This window comes from Triturus cristatus, chromosome 7 (assembly GCF_964204655.1).
Source record: "Triturus cristatus chromosome 7, aTriCri1.1, whole genome shotgun sequence".
NCBI classification, from domain to species: Eukaryota; Metazoa; Chordata; class Amphibia; order Caudata; family Salamandridae; genus Triturus; species Triturus cristatus.
This window is the reverse complement of record NC_140590.1, coordinates 21,104,254-21,124,029: the sequence shown is the minus strand read 5'-3', so window position 1 is coordinate 21,124,029 and position 19,776 is coordinate 21,104,254. Positions and strand designations below refer to the sequence as shown.

The following is a 19,776-nucleotide window of genomic DNA, read 5'->3' as shown; positions in this document are numbered from 1 at the left end:
CTCGTGCTTGCTTTTCTCAGAATACATAGAATGACGATTGGAATGGTTTCAATAAGTATTTATTGGTCAAGCGTCAGTCTAGTATGAAACATTAGCTGCGACAATCAAAAGACGGGAGCAGACAAATGTAATCGCCAGTACCAATAGAATAAATAGTAGATTCATTTCTACCATAGTGCTACGAAGATTAATAAAAGCATATTACATAAAACTATAGCATTGGCGAACTCCTATGATGCGTAGCCTACCTAACAGCGCCTAGCCTAGAGGTGTAGGGGAATCATGTATGTATAAGTGCTAGGATATGTCCTAATGGAACCTAATGGAGCCAAGAATACCCCGGGGAAGTGCTAACCCCTCACCTGATGGTTCTGAATTAAGGGCCCCGTCTCTGCATCAAGGATTGCACCCCGCAAGGGATGTCAGATCTCTTCCTGTCGAAGGATCAGCCTGCAGAGTCTCGGTCCAGCCTGGAAGGAATTCTTCCTCTGTCTTGGTAAGGGGGAGTGAGGGTCTTTTATACTAAAGTGGTCACTCCGGGGTTTTTCTAAAATTGATATTTTGAAAACATTCGCTAATCCCCTGATAATCCGTTTCTAAACAAACATGAGCATATGCAGCTGGCTGTTGGCCATGAATGAAAAAAGTGGTGACCCTTGTACCGAATAAATCTACTGTGCCTGGGGACATGGTTTGTGTATGTCAGGTGCAGGGATTAAGATAGGATACCAAGAGCCCGATATCAGAGAGACAGAAATAAGCTACTGAGTAGAAGGTCACCTGTGTAATACCGTTCTGTCATGTGGATGGGACGAAATGTACGTAATCGGTATGTACATGATGGAACTAACCTAAGGGACATGACACCCACACCTCATAAAAAGGTCAAAAAACCTTCATAATAAAAGCATATTTAAAAGCGTTTAAAACTGTTCCTAAAATGTAAATTCTATAGTGAAAGTATTCTTCCCTACAAATCGATAAAAAAAAAAAGGCCCACTATACATTCCGATATATTGTCATATTTTTTTCTGAGCAACTTGAAAGCCATTATGTTCATCTAGAGTGGAGAAGAATGAAAACAAAGTCTGTTCGTCCTCCAATTTGGTACATGTTTTAAAAATTGCCCAAACGGTTCCCAGCACAGGAAAGGCCGGATTGTTTATGAATCCTGCGCTGAAGACTCAACATCACTGTACATGGCATCCGCAGGAGGCAGTCCATCCAATACCTCTAGTATGATATCAAGTGAGCAGAGGTGGCCATCGCTGTTTTCCATGGCAGCCGACGGGGAAGAAGTAGTTGCCTCCGTGCCTGAGACTGATGCTTGCATATCCATTGTAGAGCTGTTCTCCGGTCCACCAGGAGCTGAAGCGTCCCATGGAGGCTCTAGGAACACCATCATCCACATGGGAAAAAGCTGGGGACAACTGTGCACATGGACCAAGGCGCATCCGAATCAACAAAAGAGGCAGCGGAATACTGGTAGAATGCAATCAATCCAGACTGGTCTGAAAGACAGGAACGAATGCTCACTCGGCTCTTGAAGCCGAGGTAACCCCAATAGGAACACCAATCACTCACGACAACGCCGCTCCAGCAGTGCTCTCTCCATGTCTTGAGTGATGCTGACATCCATTGTGAAGCAATAGGAGTAAAATCAGGCTGCCCGCTACTGAAAGCAGGACCAAAGGAAGCCCTCCCAAAACTATCCCAAGTAGACAGGGGCAGATTTACAAGGCTTTTCCTGTCCTTTTAAATATGGCCCCTTTACAAGCAGCACTTTGAGTGAAAGGGGCGTTCCATGGGTGTTGCTGTGGGTGTTCCCATGCAACACCCATGGAACCAGACACATTTCCAGATTTACGTGGAATCGTAAATCTGGAAATGCGTCGGTATGCTACTCCACCCGAGGGGTGGTGTAGCGAGTCGCAACGAGGAGAAATGTTTTCATTTCTCCTAGTTGTTTCCTTTTCCAATGCGTGCTGCATTCTACAGCACGTATTGAAAGAGGAAAATCCCTGTAGTGATTGTTTTCGTGCTGGAAGGTGCCCCTTCCTGCACGAAAACAATCTCCCCATGACGCAGGCATCCTTGCACCATGGTGCAAGGGTTCCTGCGCCAGCGCATGGCAGCTGTTTGTGCACCAGCGCAGGGGAGAGCACAGGAATATGACATATCATTGTAAATATGTCGCATTCCTGTGCTCTGAAAGTGACTCCGTGCGGCGCAGCCAAATGGGTTGCGGAATGCACTGAGTCACTTTCTCGTTAATCTGTCCCTGAGTGTATAAATGATGGTGTTGGCGTATAGCCACCGCTGCTGCTTCCCCTTTATGCTGCTCATCATAATTGCCAAAACTTGGTCAAAATGACCTATAAATTTCATCCCCAAGTCCAGGGCAGGTCCTGCCCCGTACTCATTCTGTATCTGTTTTAATACTTCAGGAATAACTGATATGGTTGGGGTACCATGTGTTCTAATGTATACTGCAGCAAAGATTGTTCCCCATGTGTTACAATCCTCAAATGAGGGAAAAATTCCCATTGGCAAGCAAATTGTTAACATTCTGTGTTTTCCCTGCGGAACCGTACGGGAGAAATACTGCTTCCAAATTTGCTATGTTTTGAGCAATCGAGAATGGTACTTGATCCCTTCTTGATGGGAACACACCCATTATTGATTTTAGTGTTTGTGGATTAATTATTGGTGTGGGCTGGGTCTGGACTATCACTGGTGGAGCAGCTCTTGCAGGTTGTAATGTGAGTGTTCGCATGACAAACTGGACAGCCTCACCCACCCCACTACTTCCTTATAAAGTGTACACACTTCCCCTACTGGGAGTGTGTCTATCTCAGGATGTGGAGTGTAAGCCGCTAAGACTGGCCATGTTGCTCCTCCTATGCTGAGCGGACCTAGTCTTACGAATGTAGTTGTGTGTTTTAGGGAGCCTTTAAACTAGTTTTTATGTTGCTGGTAGGTTAACGGAACTGCAATGTCCTCGTATGGGATGTATTCTTCTGGTGGATCCACTTCAATGTATTCATGGAATATGTGTGTCTGTGGATCTGCAGGTGGGAATTTTACCCAGGAATAGAATACCTCTGATCCGAACGCCTCGTTTGCCTCAATCATGAAGATAACATGGCCACCTGTTGCTGGTAATCCATGTTCTAATAATTTCAGAGTTACTGCCTGTCGGTAGTTTTCTGAAATGTTAGGAGCGTTGGTAAATTCATCTCCTTCCTCACTTCCACTGCTATTTGCGGGTTCAGTCATTTTGGAATGAGAGATAGGGTTTAGCACGATAGGGAACTTTTAGTCCTTACAAGCTTGTCTAAACCTTCAGCCAATACACAGGGTGTGCCTGCTCAGCTGAGGCGGATTAACCTTCCCACTTCAGACGTCTATGAAAAATGTGAGTAGGATTGTCTGAGAAAGCATGACTAAACTACTCAGATTTTACTGTTAATATAAGAACCGAATCAACGTTGGTGGCGCCATGTCGTATTGTTTCTAGGATCCCCAGGACCTGCACATTATAGATGACCTAAACTGAGGGCTTGGTGTGAATACAGACTCTGGACACCCCCACAGGATGAGTCAGCCGTTAGACCTGCTAGCTCTACAGTGCCACTACCACCCCCTGTACTATACGATGAGGCAACCATTGAACATGACAGCCCTGATTCCTCAGGTATCGTGGAAACAATACGGTATCTTTCACTCAGTCACTCGTGCTTGCTTTTCTCAGAATACATAGAATGACGATTGGAATGGTTTCAATAAGTATTTATTGGTCAAGCGTCAGTCTAGTATGAAACATGTTAGCTGCGACAAGACAGGAGCAGACAAACGTAATCGCTAGTACCAATATTGTAAAAAGTAGATACATTTCTACTATAATGCTATTGCTAATAAGATGAATAAAAATATATTACATAAAACAATAGCCTTGGCGTACTCCTACAATGTGTATCCTACCTAACCGTGCCTAGCCTAGAGGTGTAGGTGAAGCATGCCTGGATACGTCCTAATGGAACCTAATGGAGCCAAGAATTCCCAGGGAAAGTTCTAACCTCTCACATGATGGTTCCGAATGAAGGACCCCATCTCTGCGTCGACCATGGCACCCCACAAGGGATGTCTGCCTGTCGAAGGATCAGCCTGCAGAGTCTCGGTCCAGCCTGGAAGGAAATCTTCCTCTGTCTTGGTAAGGGAGAGTGAGAGGGCCCGATTCACAGAACAAACTTAAGACAAAATCCTAAACTTAGTACCATTTTGGTATTCACAGAATGCACTTACTACTTCTGGTATTCACAGAATGAACTTACTATTTTTGCGATTCACAGAATAAACTTACTACTTTTGCTATTCACAGAATGGATTTATGACTCCTAACTTTACGTCCGCACTCGGGCCGGAGCTTCCGGCCCGGAGGCGCAGCTTCCGGCCTGGAGGCGGAGCTTCCGGCCCGGAGGCGGGGTTTCCGGGCCGGAGGCGGAGCTTCCGGCCCGGAGGTGGGGATTCCGGCCAGTGGCGGATCTCCACCACTGGCCGGAATCCCCACCTCCGGGCCGGAAGCTCCGCCTCCGGCCCGGAAACCCCGCCTCCGGGCCGGAAACCCCGCCTCCGGGCCGGAAGCTCCGCCTCCGGGCCGGAATTTCCGGCCCGAGTGCGGACGTAAAGTTAGGAGTCATAAATCCATTCTGTGAATAGCAAAAGTAGTACGTTTATTCTGTGAATCGCAAAAGTAGTAAGTTCATTCTGTGAATACCAGAAGTAGTAAGTGCATTTTGTGAATACCAAAATGGTACTAAGTTTAGGATTTTGTCTTAAGTTTGTTCTGTGAATCGGGCCCAGAGTCTTTTGTACTAAAGTGTTTTTTTCTAGAATCAATGTTTCGAAAACATTTGCTAATCCCCTGCTAATCCTTTTATAAACAAACATTAACATGTTCAGCTGGCTGGTGGCCATGAATGAAAAAAGTGGTGACCCTTGTACCGAATAAATCTACTGTGCTTGGGGACATGTTTTGTGTACGGCAGGTACAGGGATTAAGATATGGTACCAAGAACCTGATGTTGGAGAGACAGAAGTAAGCTACTGGGTAAAAGTACACTTGTGTAAAACCATTATGTCGTGAGGATGGGACACAATGTACGTAATCGGTATGTGTATGATGGAACTAACCATTTCTCTTGGGTAGAAATGTGTTGCAGAAATAAATACACCATATATTTCTTTGCCATATATTTACTAGGGGTGGGCGGAATTTGCGTAATCGCGTTACGCAAATCTCAGCGAAACGGTAAAAAATCTCCACGAACACGCAGAAATTCCGCGAACACGCGTAATTGCTTGTTCGCGATGCTTTGTTCCTGTTCACAATCGCTGTTTGCGTGCTCGGGGAGAAATATCTTGCGAACACGCATTTTGAGAACGCGAACAAGCAAAACATTTCGTGAAGTCGCGGAAAGCAGAATTTCGGGCAATTTCGCGTTCTCCGCGCAACGCGAAATTACCCAAATTACGCAAACTCCGCGAGCGGAACGGAATTTACCGCCCAGGCCTAATATTCACTAGGATAATTTAGAATTGGATTGAACATTTGGAGTGTTAATGCTTAGAGTGGGCAATTAGAAGGCAAATGAAATGTAGTAAAAGTGTTTTGACTGTTTTAAATAAGTGACAATTTGACAAAGTTTATTTACCCCACTGTATGCAATGTCTAAACATTTTAGACATAATATCAACCTTTTTAAATTCAGAAGTTTGTAGCTATTGATGGCTTTCTTTCTTGAATAATGATATTAAATACACTAGATTACGGTGGAGAGCGACTGTCTCTCCACAACATTGGCTACTCTTTGGTCATTGATGAGGGGTGGCAAGGTTTTTGTGATTCAGGAAATGATCACAGATGAGGTCCCATGTGTCAGTTTGTTCTCTTCAATACGTGATTCTCCGTTAGATATTCAAGTGCATTGTCTGATGCCTTGTGGTAGTCATCTGCCAGAGAGGAGGGAGACCTGGGCTGACTGACAAGAGGAGGATTCGCTGGAGGATTTCAGAATCTGAAGAGAGCATTACATGGTAGAGTGAGATTTTAAAATCAGAGAAAAACATGCCCGAAACCACAACACTGAGTATGGTAAACGCTTTGTGCATCAGTCGTATGTAAGTCTCTACTGATCAATTCTAAAAAATCATTACAATCATGGACAATAAAAACAAGACGTCTTAAAACAGAGTCATCAAAAAGAATTTTTGAACAGATGCATTACCAATTTTAAGATAATTCAGGTACTGGACCATTGAATTCACATAAAATTAGTATTTCGCCCATTTCATTTTGTAACCACTCAATATAATAATAATAATAAAAACTTCCATGCGTTCAATCTTAGCCGCCTGGCCCAGCCCAGTAATTAAAGTGCCTTTGTGCAATCCCTTCGAACAAGCCATACTTGATACGGACATCATATATATTAATAAAAAATAACTTTATCTATAAAGTGCCTCCGTGTCTCTACTCAAAGCTTAACAGCATTTTATTAGGATCATATACAATGAAACCTATGTTTCAGAACAAATTTCAGAAATTATCCATAGGAGGTCTCATTGATAAATTCAAATAAATATCATAAAAAAGTTTAAAGTGCCTACGTGCCTTCGTTCTTACATTTTTTTTTTTTAAAGGAGCGAGATTAGAATTATTTGACTAATTTTGGGTAGATCGGCCAACTTTAATATCCGGTCGTAATGAACTTTACTAATTACAAACAGTAGGGTTTTACCTTAACTGACACTCATCTTACACCGGTCAATTAGCACTATTAATACCACAGCAAGGCTATTAATATAACCATTTATTATTCCTGTAACACAGGCAGAACATCAGCCTGGGTCAGTTTCTTCTCAGCTATAAGGATGAACTTAACAAAATGGGTTGTTAAAGCGGTGGTATTCCCTCAGAGGCACGAAATAGTTGCTTGGTGGTACGTTCTTACTCCTATTTCCTTAAAAATGGGTTTTAACACTGTGAGAAGTTGGCCTGGCATCTGCTGTCCTCTAGTTATAGGGGACACCTTGCACCAGTCCAATTCGACTCTTATGGTGATAGGTTAAAGACAACCTTTATTGAAAGCTATCCTAGTGGTAGCTGTGGAGAGCAGCCTTCAGGCTAAGTCTTGAAGGAGTGTTAAGCTTATTGTTTTACCATAGATAACCTCTTGAATGACCAAATGAAAGAGTAGTCCACACAGGTATATATATAAAATATATGTATTTATTCTAGACAGAATCCCCCAAGTCTTTTTATGAGGCTAGAGGTAAAGTTACAATTCAAACAAGCATTTATAGATACAATAAATAGCACTGGAATCACAGGACCCCAGGCGGGGACCAAACCATATACTAAAAAAGTGGTATAAGAACCACGACAATTCTACAGACAATGCCTAGGGCATTTAGGATCGCTGGCCCCTTAAGAATCCACCCCAGGTAATGAGGAAGGGGACCCACGGGAGACGCGTGCAGTGGAAATAGCTGCTATCGGGATCTCCATTAAAGCCTATGGATAATGTCGCGGTTGAACTTTACAAGATTAAAAACACTTCTAGCAGGAGTTTAAGTTCAGGAGCTTAGAGTTAAGCTTTTGAAGAGCCCACACCCACGAGAGTACAGAGGTACCACTGTTACCTGCCCCAGGGAAACCGGGTGCATAGGTCGTTTTCGATGTCTAGTCGCGGGCTGAATTTCAATGGGAAAATATACAAAACTGCTGCTAGCCAAAAGCGTCGAGGATGTCGTGAAGAATGAAGATGTAGATCTTGAAGAGGAGGACCTGAAAGCAGAGGGGACAGAGTCTGAGTCACGGCACAGTGACCAGGGAGCTCAAGGAAAAGAGCCCTTCAATGTCGGGTGCTTCAAGTGGAAAAGGTGCAGCTTGGATCAGCAGCCACGGCTCCGGGAGGCTTCAAGGAAGGTCAGCTTCTGGAGTCCAACTGTCCTACGAAGGATGAGGGTCGCTGCGGTGCTAGTGTCTGGATTGGATCAACTAAGCCTTGGCAACTGCAACCCACGCAAGCTGAACAAATCGGCTACTGGTGCAGACCCACGAGGTCTGAGAGAGGTCTCCTTCAAGGAGACTGGAGAGCAGGCCTGGAGCAACCAGAGGAACTCTTAGAAGTAAAGATTGACCTCCGCTAGGACCCATAAGTCAAGAGACAAGGGACCGCAAGAGGCAGCAATTTGGCATGCGTAAAAGGGAGCCCACGGGCCACCGGAGTGGGTTAGGGCACTGATCTTTGGAACAGTTGCTGCTGAGAGGTTGGCTCAATATTGGGCTAAAGCACAACTGCCCCACTTGTCGGGGTTATGTGCTATGCAAGAGGTGGCTGGTGTCCTGTGGTATTGGGGATCTCGGCACCCACGCGGTCCACTGTGCTCAGACTTGCTGTGCACACTCACTGGCCTCTGGGATGCTAGGAAACCTACCTCAAGGTCAAGAGGAGTCGTCGATGTCCAAAGGAGCAGCAAAGTTCCAACTGGGTCACTTGCAGTGTTTCAGGTGCCTGCCAAGCAGGGGGGTAACTCCTTTACCCCAAGGGAGATTTCTTCAGTCAGCTGGGCAGCAGCTCGTTGAAGGTCAAGTCTGTGAAGTCCAAGATTAATCTGAGGCTCTGGGGACACAGTATTCACCTTTATCCAAAGATTAGGGGAGGGTCCAGATCAGGGCCCACCAATGGGAGGTTAGGCAGGAAAGGGTGGCTACACCCTCTCCCCTTTGTGTGTTTCCCGCCTGGGCGAGGGGCAGGATGCCCCTGAACCGGTTCCAGGCGGTGTATGCAGAATGTCGGCGCTGTAGCAGCCTACGTGAAATTTTGAAAGGCATCCTATGGTGCACCCACCCAGTTCCAATCCACATAGTCTATCTGGGGAGGTGGGAGCACCTCCCTGCCACAGGATCCCTATTGTCCAGCTATCGAGGCTGGGGTTTTGCCCCGCAACAGGCAGCCAGAGTCATGTGGGTGGCGGGTAGCATCCATTTTGTACTACATGTGCACTTTTAAATTGGTGTCTAAATTCTGCCGCTTTTCCCATATCGCCCCTCTAGCAGGGGGGAATCGTGCCCTCATGCCCATGGCTGGACTGGGGGTATGATTCCTACATGTTTGACACTAAACACGATATGGTTCTGTGCAGCCACTCTCAAGTTATCACGCTATCGCGATTACTTATAATGCGGTTAAGAGTATATGGTATGGCTGCACTACAAACAATCTCGGGCTAGTTTTAATGAAGGTTGCAGAGGGGCCCTACTCAGGTAGGGGTCCCCCCTCACACATACCTCAGCACCCTGCCTTGTAGGATTACCAAGGCCTGCTATAGGGGTGACCTATGAGAGTACATGTGTTGTAAATAGGGTACCTGTATCCCTGTAAGGGGGTGCAAGCACCACCTTACCCAGACTACAGTAGTGGTCTGGTGGTGTCATTTGGTATGGCTGTCCCAGGGTGGCACAATAAGTGCTGCAGCCCTGGTAGGCCTCTGAGGGACCCATGCCCTGGGTACCTAGGGTACCATCTACAAGGGTCTGATAGGGTATCCTCAGTATCCAATTGGGTAGTACGTAGGGTACTCACATCGGTTTAGAGAGGAAGCAGATAGGCTGGGGTCCTGGATAGCAGGGCCACAGCCTGGCTAGAGTCATAAAACAGTCAAAACATCAGCAAAAAGTTGGGGCAACTATGCAGTCGATGCCACTCTCCTACAAACAATGTTTCCCTTTTGTCGCAATCTAAGGCAAATACATACAATTTTCAATAGCGTTTCATTGACACAATCACATAATCTGCAATTTTGAGTTTGCCTATGTTGTACCCATCTCGGAGTCCCATCCTTTGTTGGATAGCTTTGTTGGATAGCGGCCAAATCTTAACATAAGATATCCATCCCTTAAATCCGGTTTTAAATGGGAGGTTAAATAGGGTTGGGGCTCTGTTTTATTATACCATTAAATAACCGACCAAGCATGCTTTTTTTGCAATCGCCTCCTTATCCAATTAAAGCGGTAAAAAAATAGTTGATTGATTTAAGATCTGCTTTAAAACAATGTTGTTTCTATCCAAGTGTTCCAAAGATGGAAACTTAAAAGTGTTTAGGCTCTCTGTTAAATAGAATCTCCAAGCACTAACTTAGTCTTTATTTATTATTTATTCCAGGAATGAGTTGACAAGAGAGTCAGAATCTGATATATAAAACGAAAATAGACATTTTAGAGACGTGGATTGTCTCACCAGAGTTTGGCTCATTAGTCCAAACTCTAGTCTGTCATTGAGATTTCTCTAGGGAGAAGGGCAGTAAATTCATACCTATAGTCACTTGGCAACACTCCAGGACAAGTTCTCTTATGATGAAAGTTTGCCGTTGGGACAATTTCAACAAGTGAAGAAGTATATATTTTTTTTAAAACATTCATTTCCCAGGCGAGCAGATAATGACACCTTCCTGCGGAAGCTGGTGCTGCCACAGTAGATGATTGGTGATGGGACCCATTGTGACTCCCTTGTGAGACAAACCATATACCTGAACTTTAAAGACTCCTTCTATATGATTACTTGTTGAGGAAGGTTTTCAATATGTCATTGACACAACTGTTGCAGATGTTAATCAGAACTGTTAGGTTGGATAGAGGCTAGAACCTTTAGTTGGGCCAAAAATGACTGACGGAAAGAAGGAATGTTTTTTGTGGAGCAGGGAAATTGTTTTCAAGGATAAGAAATCAGAGGGCCTGGTGATGCCCTTCACAATTAAGTGGTCAAAGGATTCATAAAAAGAATTTCTGATTGGTTTGTAGCTCCTGAAGCTGGTGGAAATAACATCCGGACCTCCACCGCGACGATCGTCTCTATTCCAGAGAGAGGTAGGTCTGAGTGAAGTTTGGTTTGAATTTCTTGTGTAACAAGGGTTGTGTGTTGCAGATTATAGGTGATTGTCATGGGTGAAGCATGAATTTCATATCTACTTTGGTGACTGACAAGCACTGAGCTGGACCTGTTAGTATGGGGAGCAGCACCCCAAACCCCAAAATGTAGGCACTCTGAAATGCAGATCATCCCAAATTTTACCTTTAGAGGTTCTGCTTCAATCCTAGATCTATCAATAAAGAACCCCATCCTCGTTATCAGACCTAACATTAGTTTAGCCAAGTGTAAATAATTAACTGGGAACATTCAGTATCTAAGTTATAGATAAGGAATAGTTAAAGAGTTTTATTACAAAGTCTCAAAATCAAGGGGTACAGAGTATTACAAAATATGCTGTGAAGTCTCAAATGCATAATACAGTCAGAAATCCAATTATTCTAAGTCCCAAATGAACAGCTAACTTATAAGTGGAGAGGACAGAGTCCCTGGTAGAAAAAGAAAGTCATCTCATTATAATTGATATAATCACAAAGGAAACCAACAGCATCTCCGGCAAAAAAGGAAAGGCCTCCCAATAAATAGACATAGACCCTACTAGACAGGAACTTCTTCTGGCTCACCTAAAAAACAGAGTTTTTATACAGAATTTCAGAGCACTTAACCCCTTCGCTGTCAGACCTTGCCCCCCCTGCCAAACCCTTGTTTGCTTAGGCCCCCATACCTTTTTTTATCCACATAAGGTATCCATGCCTGTAGGAAAGTAGACTCTGCTTTTATGGTTACCCCCACTTTTTGCCTGGTCTTATGCTGTTTCTGACTAGTCTGACTTTGACCTTGCTAATCAGGACACCCTTCTATGTGCTTCCTCTCCTAAATGAGTTATGGTGAGTACTTAGGTACATCCCAGATTGGTCACTGGTGTATCCTTATAAGTCCCTAGTATATGGTACTGAGGTACGCAGGGAATAGGTACCCCAGCGGTCCCCCATGGGCTGAAGCATGTATTATGCCACCCATGAGAGACCACTCAAACTGTGACTACAGGCCTGCCATTGCGGTCTTTGTAAGCTGGTGCTAGCACCACTTACGGCAGATATAGGTTTCCCTATATCTAAGGTCACTGCACTTAAAGCCTATAAGTCAAACATAAAGCAGGCCTTTCAAGCCTGAAGGCAGGGTGCTCGGTTCTAAGTATGAGGATGGCCCTGTATGAGCAGGACACCCCCACAAATTTAGGAGTCCATTCTCCCGGCTTGTAAGTGCATCAGCCATTACGATACATAGAGGGGCCACACGTCATTACGCAATGACCATCTCTAACCTGGCTGTAATGAACCCTGTAATGTTTGGTATCAAACATGTTGGAATCATACCTCACACACCCTAAACGGTGTGTGAGGTATGATTTCATGCACTGTAAAGCTCTTCCGTGAGGCCCTCAGTGATCCCGGTACCAGTCTTCCAGAACTAGACAGCGGCCAGAGACATGTTTCTGCCCTTCTGCTGCTGAGCCAAGCTTGAGCAGGGGAAGGCAGAACAAAAGATATCCTGTCACATGGAGGTGTGACCACCTCCAAGATGGGGTTTAGTGTATTGGCACAGGGTGGGGATGCTTGCCAGCACCACTGAGACTGCTTGGAGAGAACAATTGGTGCCCTCCTTGCTTAGTCCAGTTCAAACCAGTTCAGAGAGCCCTTGACTCCCACTCTGGCGTGAAACTGGACAAAGGACATGGGAGTACCCTCCCCACTGTCCAGCCCCACTTCTGAGAAGGACCCCTGAATCGTCCCAACCCTTTCCTTCGGGTACTTAAGGGCTTACCTGTGGGTGGCGCACTCTGGGCATCCCTGGACTTTACTCTGAGCACCTAGACTGCAACTGGGAAAACTACTCCTGCTCCTGGTCTCCTAGTCCTGCTTGTCTGCTGCAAAATCTGTGCCTGTGCTTCAAACAGGATCCTCCCAATGCCTGTGGACTTCCAAGACACCTTAAGGAATCTCCCTTGAAGTGAAGGAGTCACTTCCCTGCATCTACAGGCACCGCAACAAATCTGACCAGTCTGCTGATACTGGGATCCCACGGACTCTGAAAGGCTCAGCAACACAGATGGGGATTCTTCAACTCCCTAAAGGCCTGCACCGTCTTTTCACTGAGTTTGAGGTCAGTCTCCCTCGTCGGAACCACAGGAACCGAACCCATGTGCACCATGTCAACTTTCAATTGCAAATGCTTATTGGCCCTCTTCCTCAGAGATCTTTAGGCTCCAAGTAGCCTCAACCTCAATCATCTACTGTGACCAAGATATTCCTCCTCACCACATCTCTTGCACTGTAGACATGGGTCTTTGGTGCACTGCTCGAGGTCTTCTTGCGACTCCAGTGCCTCCGGCCTATGGGTCCTCTTGAGGGTCTTCTTTGACTCCAGTGGGATCCCCTGATTGCTCGGGCCTACTCTGACTCCCCTGCTTGTGGTGAGTCACTTGGACCTTGCTGATTCCGACACTGCACCTTTTTTGCTTGCCAGGATGTTTGCAGTTGCCAAGGCTTGTTGGTGCTCCAGACGGACATCGACCCCTCAACTCTCAACATCTGACGTGGGTCAGCTTGTGAACAGCTCCTGGTCTTCCACAGCATTGCCTGGTCCACACAGCTGCAGCTCCAAGGTCACTGTCAACTCTCCTGCAACACCAGATATCGGTGGGCATTCGTCATCCATGCCTCCTGGTCACTTCTGAGTGGAATGAACTCTGTCCCCTCTGCTTGCAGGTACTTCTCATCATGAATCCACCTTTGGGTTCCACCGTACACTTTCCCCTTCTTTACCAGAGACATCTTCCCGAAGTCCTCCATTGAGTTTGACGGCGGTTTCGACGTCACTTCGCACCTATGCACCCGGCATCACTGATGTAGATATCCTGGTTCCTACGGTATCCATGGGTTGGGTGGCTCTTCAACATTTTGTCTTCCATTGGTATTCTTCAGGGTCTGCTGGGAAGGGTCCTTCTTCTGTGAAATTGCAACCGCAACTTACCCATTTACTTGAATGTTCCTGGTTATTTACCTTGGGTGGTTCCTTGGGTCCCCAGCACTTCTACATCTTCGGGGTATAGTCTTGACTTGAGTCATGGTTCGCATCCTACTATTTTAGTATATGGTTTGGTCTCCCCCTGGCGACCACTGTGTATTCGTGCTATTTACCTGTTTTATTTGCAAAGTATTGTGTGCATTGTGTAATTCTCCGGGTTGGAGATGTTTGTATGTGTTAATGAATGTCTTATAAGAAATATCTATTTTTATAAATACATTGTGTGGTTCTTTTTCATTTATTCTATAAAAGTAAGATTATGTTCTGGTAAAACAAGCTACTTTACACTCCTTCTGGACTAAGCCTGGAAGCTACCGCTTAGAGAGCTTTTTAAGGTTGTCTAAGACCACTAAAATTACCATAAGTATTGTCTGGATTTTACATAAGTGAGCTCCATATACTAAGCCAGACTCCTACAGTGCCAACTTTGAGCCCTTTTCTTCCAACATCCTAAGGATGTCCAGGGTTTGTGGATTCCCCTGGAGGGGACTGAACAAGTAGGCAAAATACAGCTAAGATTTTTTTGTGGGAAACAAGTGCTGCAGAAATAGCATCTGTTTTTTTTCTTCCAGCGAAGGGTTTGTGGTGCTGAAATCACCATCTTCCAGCTTTCAGGAAGAGGCAGCATTTTGTACACAGTTGTGGTATTTTACTGAGCCATGGCCTATTTGTCATATTTTTTGTGCTTTCAACCTCTTTGCAGTTAGTGGTAGAAATGGGTGAACAACCAATAATGGATCCCGGAAAGATATACATTTCTGAAAAGAAGACACAATTTTGAATTTAGCATGGGGTTATTTGTGTAGTCCTTCAAGGTTTTCCTATAGAAAGTAAAAGTTGAAAAAAAAAGTATATTGAAATTGAGTTGAAAAAAACTGCCATTTTTGCCTACATTTTCACCTGTTACTTCTTTTAACTTTGCTATATTTTTGAAAGCACTATACCGTTACGTCTGCAAGACCCTTCTGGTTGTGGGGATATATCGGGCTTGTAGGTTCACCTACAACCCGAGGTACCCAGAGCTAATAACTGTGCTGCACCTTGAAATGGTTTTTCATTGTGTACCTGGTATAGAGCAATTCATTTGGTAAAATATAAAGAGTGAAAAATAGATATCAAGGAAAGCTATGAATTTTCGGAATGGGAACAAGATATGGAGTTTAGAAGCAGTGGTTATTTGCACATCTCTGAATTTGTGGGTAGCCATATTAGCATGTGAGTTAGAGGGTATTGTTCAAAATGACTTCTTTTTACACGCTGTCTTGCATTTGGAAGGCAGAAATGCATAGAAAGACAACTGGTAACACTTTTTCACTATTCTGTATTTCCCTTAGTCTCCTGATAAAAGCAGTACCTCACTTGTGTGGGTAGGCCTAGTGCCCGCAACAGGAAATGGGTCAAAACGCAACATGGACACATCAAATTTTTCCACTGAACACTGATCCTTTATTTGCAATGTACCTAGCTGTGGATTATGAGCCCTAGATCAGCTGGCACCTGGAGAAGCCTACCAAACCTGTAAATGTGTTTAAACTAGACACTCAGGGGAATCCAGGATGGGGTGACGTATGTGGCTTTGACTAGTTTCTGTTACCCAGAATCCCTTGCAAAACTCAAACTTTGTAAAAAAACACATTTTCCTCACATTTCTGTGATGGAAAGTTCTGGAATCTGCGTGGATCCACAAACTTCCATGCACCTAGCATTCATCAAAGTCTCCCGATAAAAATGGTACCTCACTTATGAGGGTAGGCCTAGTGCCCATGTGTAATGACAAATTTTAGTTCTCCCCTGGACCAAGGAATGTACCGTCACTTTCCCAGGGAGAGAAGATCAGTTCCAAACTTATGAAATATAACATATACACAGCACTTCCTAAGGTGGGCAAACTTTCAACACTCCCCCAAAGGCAAGGCAAGAAAACAATAATTTGCACATCACTTGTCAGGATTAGCACAACTTCCTATAACACAATTACCTGTTAGAAGGGAATTCACCCATCCTTCTACAACAGAATACTTGGCCAAGAAGAGTCCACACCTCCTGCTACAAGGAAAAGACGAATTGGTATATCTGGGATGTATTTATTAGTAAATAGCACCACACAGTAAGCCAAATGCACCTATCATAGCAGACTCTAACATATCAATAGTATGATTGAAACACAATCAAGGGAAATATATATGTAGAAATATATATATGTATGGATATAAGAATCAGAAAATAAGAAGGAAAGGAAAGAATCATTAAAGAATCGAGAGACAGTTAGTAGCAGAGACACCTCACCTAATGCTCCATCATTTCACCCCACTTTGTTCAAGGGGAGTCCATTGCTTGAACCGGGCGAAAGCTCAGAGGTGAGACCAGCCTCCACTCTTGCGTGACAGCACGTCTGCTCCACGGATGAACTTCCACCAACCCAGTGTAGACTCCCCTTTTTAATACACATTCAAAACACAGCGAAGCTTCTAGCAAGCTCCGCCCCCTAGTTCTCATGAGAGCCCGTACCAGCTTGCTCCAAGGTCACAGCAATGGTTGATCAGGCCCTTGCTATGGCTACGAGTCAAACCATTTACATTCCCCTGATAAGAACCAGTTCTCTCTAGTCAGTAAAGTGTGAAAAACAGGAGGCAGAGCAAAACATGCCCTCTTCTTCACAGAAAATGGCTTCAGAGTTAGTTAAGCCATGCACACAAAGGTTCAAAGCAAGATGGAATCAAAAAAGCAAGGATGACATGAAACCATGTCAAACGAGCACCTATAATTCTCATCCACACAACTTACAAGCACCACTGTGCACACAGAAAAGTTTGAAGCAAAGTAAAGTCAGAAGGCAGAATGACATTAGACCACGTCAAAGCCAATAGGTCAAAATCATAATTCACCTAACCCAAATAACATTATAAACTTAATCCCTCAGTATACAACATTGAGCACATGTGTGCACCACCACCCACAAGACTGCACCTCAACATCCCATACCTTCTATTCTTGGAAAGACTATTCCACTAAAAGACAGAAGAAAAGCAGGCATATGCAAACCCATCCTACATTAAGGCTAAGGTAACATAACACACTTAAGTCAGTACAAAATGGTGGTGGTTGAGGGTCATCATAGGGTGTCAGACCACAAAAGTGTCTCATTCACTACATTGCTCCCCATGACCCTCGATCATCACCATTCACATATGTCAAAAACAAAATCTGTTAACTAAAGGCACAACTGTGAAGGAAGCATTGGATCTCTTAACTGCAAAAATGAAATAATTGCAAAGCAAATAGCAACTGTATATCATAACTGAAAAACAAAACTATCATTGAAGCACTACATATCTCAATTGAAAGCAAAACCATTTAAAACCACATTCCTAAATTGAAAGGCACAACTACTAAAAAACACATGTTGAAACAGCAACTCATGTGTTGAAGTGGCTACACAAAAATACATAATTCAAAACAAATCAGGACTAAAAAGCAACTATGATCGAAATACTCCACTGTAAAACTGAAAAACTCATCAAAAGTATATAATAATCACTTTAGAGCAAAGAAAGTCTGCATTCTCTAAATACATGTAAAAGCAATAACCCAGGTGCATCTAGAAATAGCTCATAGATATCTGGATACATGTTGAATGGATACACAAAATAAATGAATCAAGCTTTTGAATGCGCCTAATGCCTCTAATGGTTAAACTAGAAACTCCACTGCCAAACTAATATATTGTAGCAACAAAAAATATCTACTCCGATTGCAGCAAAGCGTCTCTATTGGTCTCCATCCCTAAAAACAAAAACAGTCCTGTGTGAAAAAACACACAGCCGTCTCCCATTGCATCTGTACTTCACATTGATAAAACAGTTCTGGCAAAGCACATCCTGTAGTTCCCTCTTTTGTTTTGTCTTCACTGTCACACAAGCAGTCACGCTGTGTGAAAGACACACAGCCTTCATGCATGTAAAGTCGGCCTCACGTGAAGGAAACAGTTCCACACTCTGCTGATCCCTCTTTGCTTGGAAAGAAGCAGTCCATCATGCTCTCCGGCATATATCTGCATCTGTATCTGTATCTCCTTGACAAGGGAGGACCCCATCCAGTCTGGTCAGCCACAGGCATCAGCTGCCACCGTCTGGTCTGACGATCACTCCAGGCTTGGGGGGAGGGAGGGAAGGAGGAAGGGGAGGGGGGAGGAGGGGGCAGAGGAAGGGCCCCACTCACACGGGAGAAGGGAGTCCCACTCACACATGGAGAACTGGGCGAATCTGAAAAAGAAACAAGCATCACTCTTCTTGCAAAAAACATTTTTCAAAAGCACACCTTTTCTGTCTTGCATTTCTACATAGCTCTCCTCTAGCTCTGGGGAATTGTCTAAGAATACTACCAACGCTTTAGCCTCTGAATTCTTGGTAACATCTCTCTTTTTCTTTACACAGCAAGAAGGGCTGGGGCAGTCTCCTTCTCTCACTTCTCTCACTGCACCCCTCACAGGTGCTGCCCCCCTTCACAAATCTCTGCGGACACCAAATGGCCCCTCACCAAACATAACAAGCAGAGACTTCTCTGCTGTCTCTAGCTCGCACCTTATCTATTCCAAGGTCGAAGTGCTCTGCACTCCTGCCAACTTTCGTCTGCTCCTATCTGCTCTGCAACTCTCCTCATGGGGGGGGGGGGGAGAACCTGCACCTTTGCAAGCCTCCCAGACATCTATCTCCAAGAAGCTGTCTCTGTCTACTGGGGAGAGGAGCTGGGATGACCCCTCCTGTGTGACGGTACTTCTCGTCAGAGTAGTTGCCATTTTTTACTTTTTTGTAAATTTTATCAGTATTTTAGGCTTAAATACCTTAAACCAATTTTTATTAAATACAACATCTGTACCACACAAACAGCATTGATATTTTTATCTTTACTAGTGAACGAGGAGATTTGTTTCTACTTGGCTACTTTTATTTTAAATTGTACAGCTACCAGGAAAAGTATTGTACTTTAATGTTGTTTACTGACCTGTCTGTACTTGTGTTATACAGCTGCCAGGGTTTATTCATGATGAAATTATTGTTATTATCCCTGTCTGTATACATATGTTTTATTTCTCTTTGAATTTTATATCAATGTCTGTATTAAGGTATTTATGCAGTGCCCCACAGTATTGAATGATTATTTAATAATTTTAATATACAGTTCTCAGTAAAGGCCTAGTAAGTAATTTCTACTGACTCCCAGTTAGTCTATGTAAGAACGTCGTGTATTTTATCAAAACATGTTGACCTATAGAGGCATGATTACTTTTCACTTGCTGCACTTTAGCTTTTTCCATTTTTTAGGAAAGATTATCTGGTGATTTTAATATTTCAATTGTGTTTTTTCTTGTATGATTTGTATGTACAAATCGAATAAAAGCATCAATCGACCCCTCCTGTAGGAATTCCTCCTCAGCCTTCACAGAAAGCCTGAGCTCTTCTCAGCGTTGCTGGATGATCTCATTGCAAGCCTCCCAAACATCAATGTCAAAGACGCTTTCAAATGAAGCATCAACAGTGTATTTCATTTCTTCCCGTGTCCCAGATTTCTACGTAACAACTCTTTACATGTCTGAGAGGAAAAACAGCTTTAACCTCTCCTGACCTCCAGCAAGACTTCACATTCTTTAATCTGAAAATGCTCCCCCATTCTGTCTAACTAATTCAAGCAAATTCATAACTGTCATTAGTCTATCACCTCATGAAAAAAAAACTAAACTGCTCTAGTCTTGACATATCAA

At 44.0% G+C, this 19,776-nt stretch overlaps 1 protein-coding gene across 1 annotated transcript in view; it reads left to right on the top strand.

Annotated features, from left to right (window-relative positions):
* Positions 1-19,776, top strand: part of LOC146808708 (cell adhesion molecule CEACAM6-like) — a 375,069-nt gene that overhangs the window by 241,023 nt on the left and 114,270 nt on the right. The window contains exon 3 of the mRNA XM_085614219.1: positions 10,865-10,930. Coding sequence (XP_085470345.1) covers positions 10,865-10,930 — 66 coding nt within the window. The remainder of the gene's footprint in view (positions 1-10,864; positions 10,931-19,776) is intronic.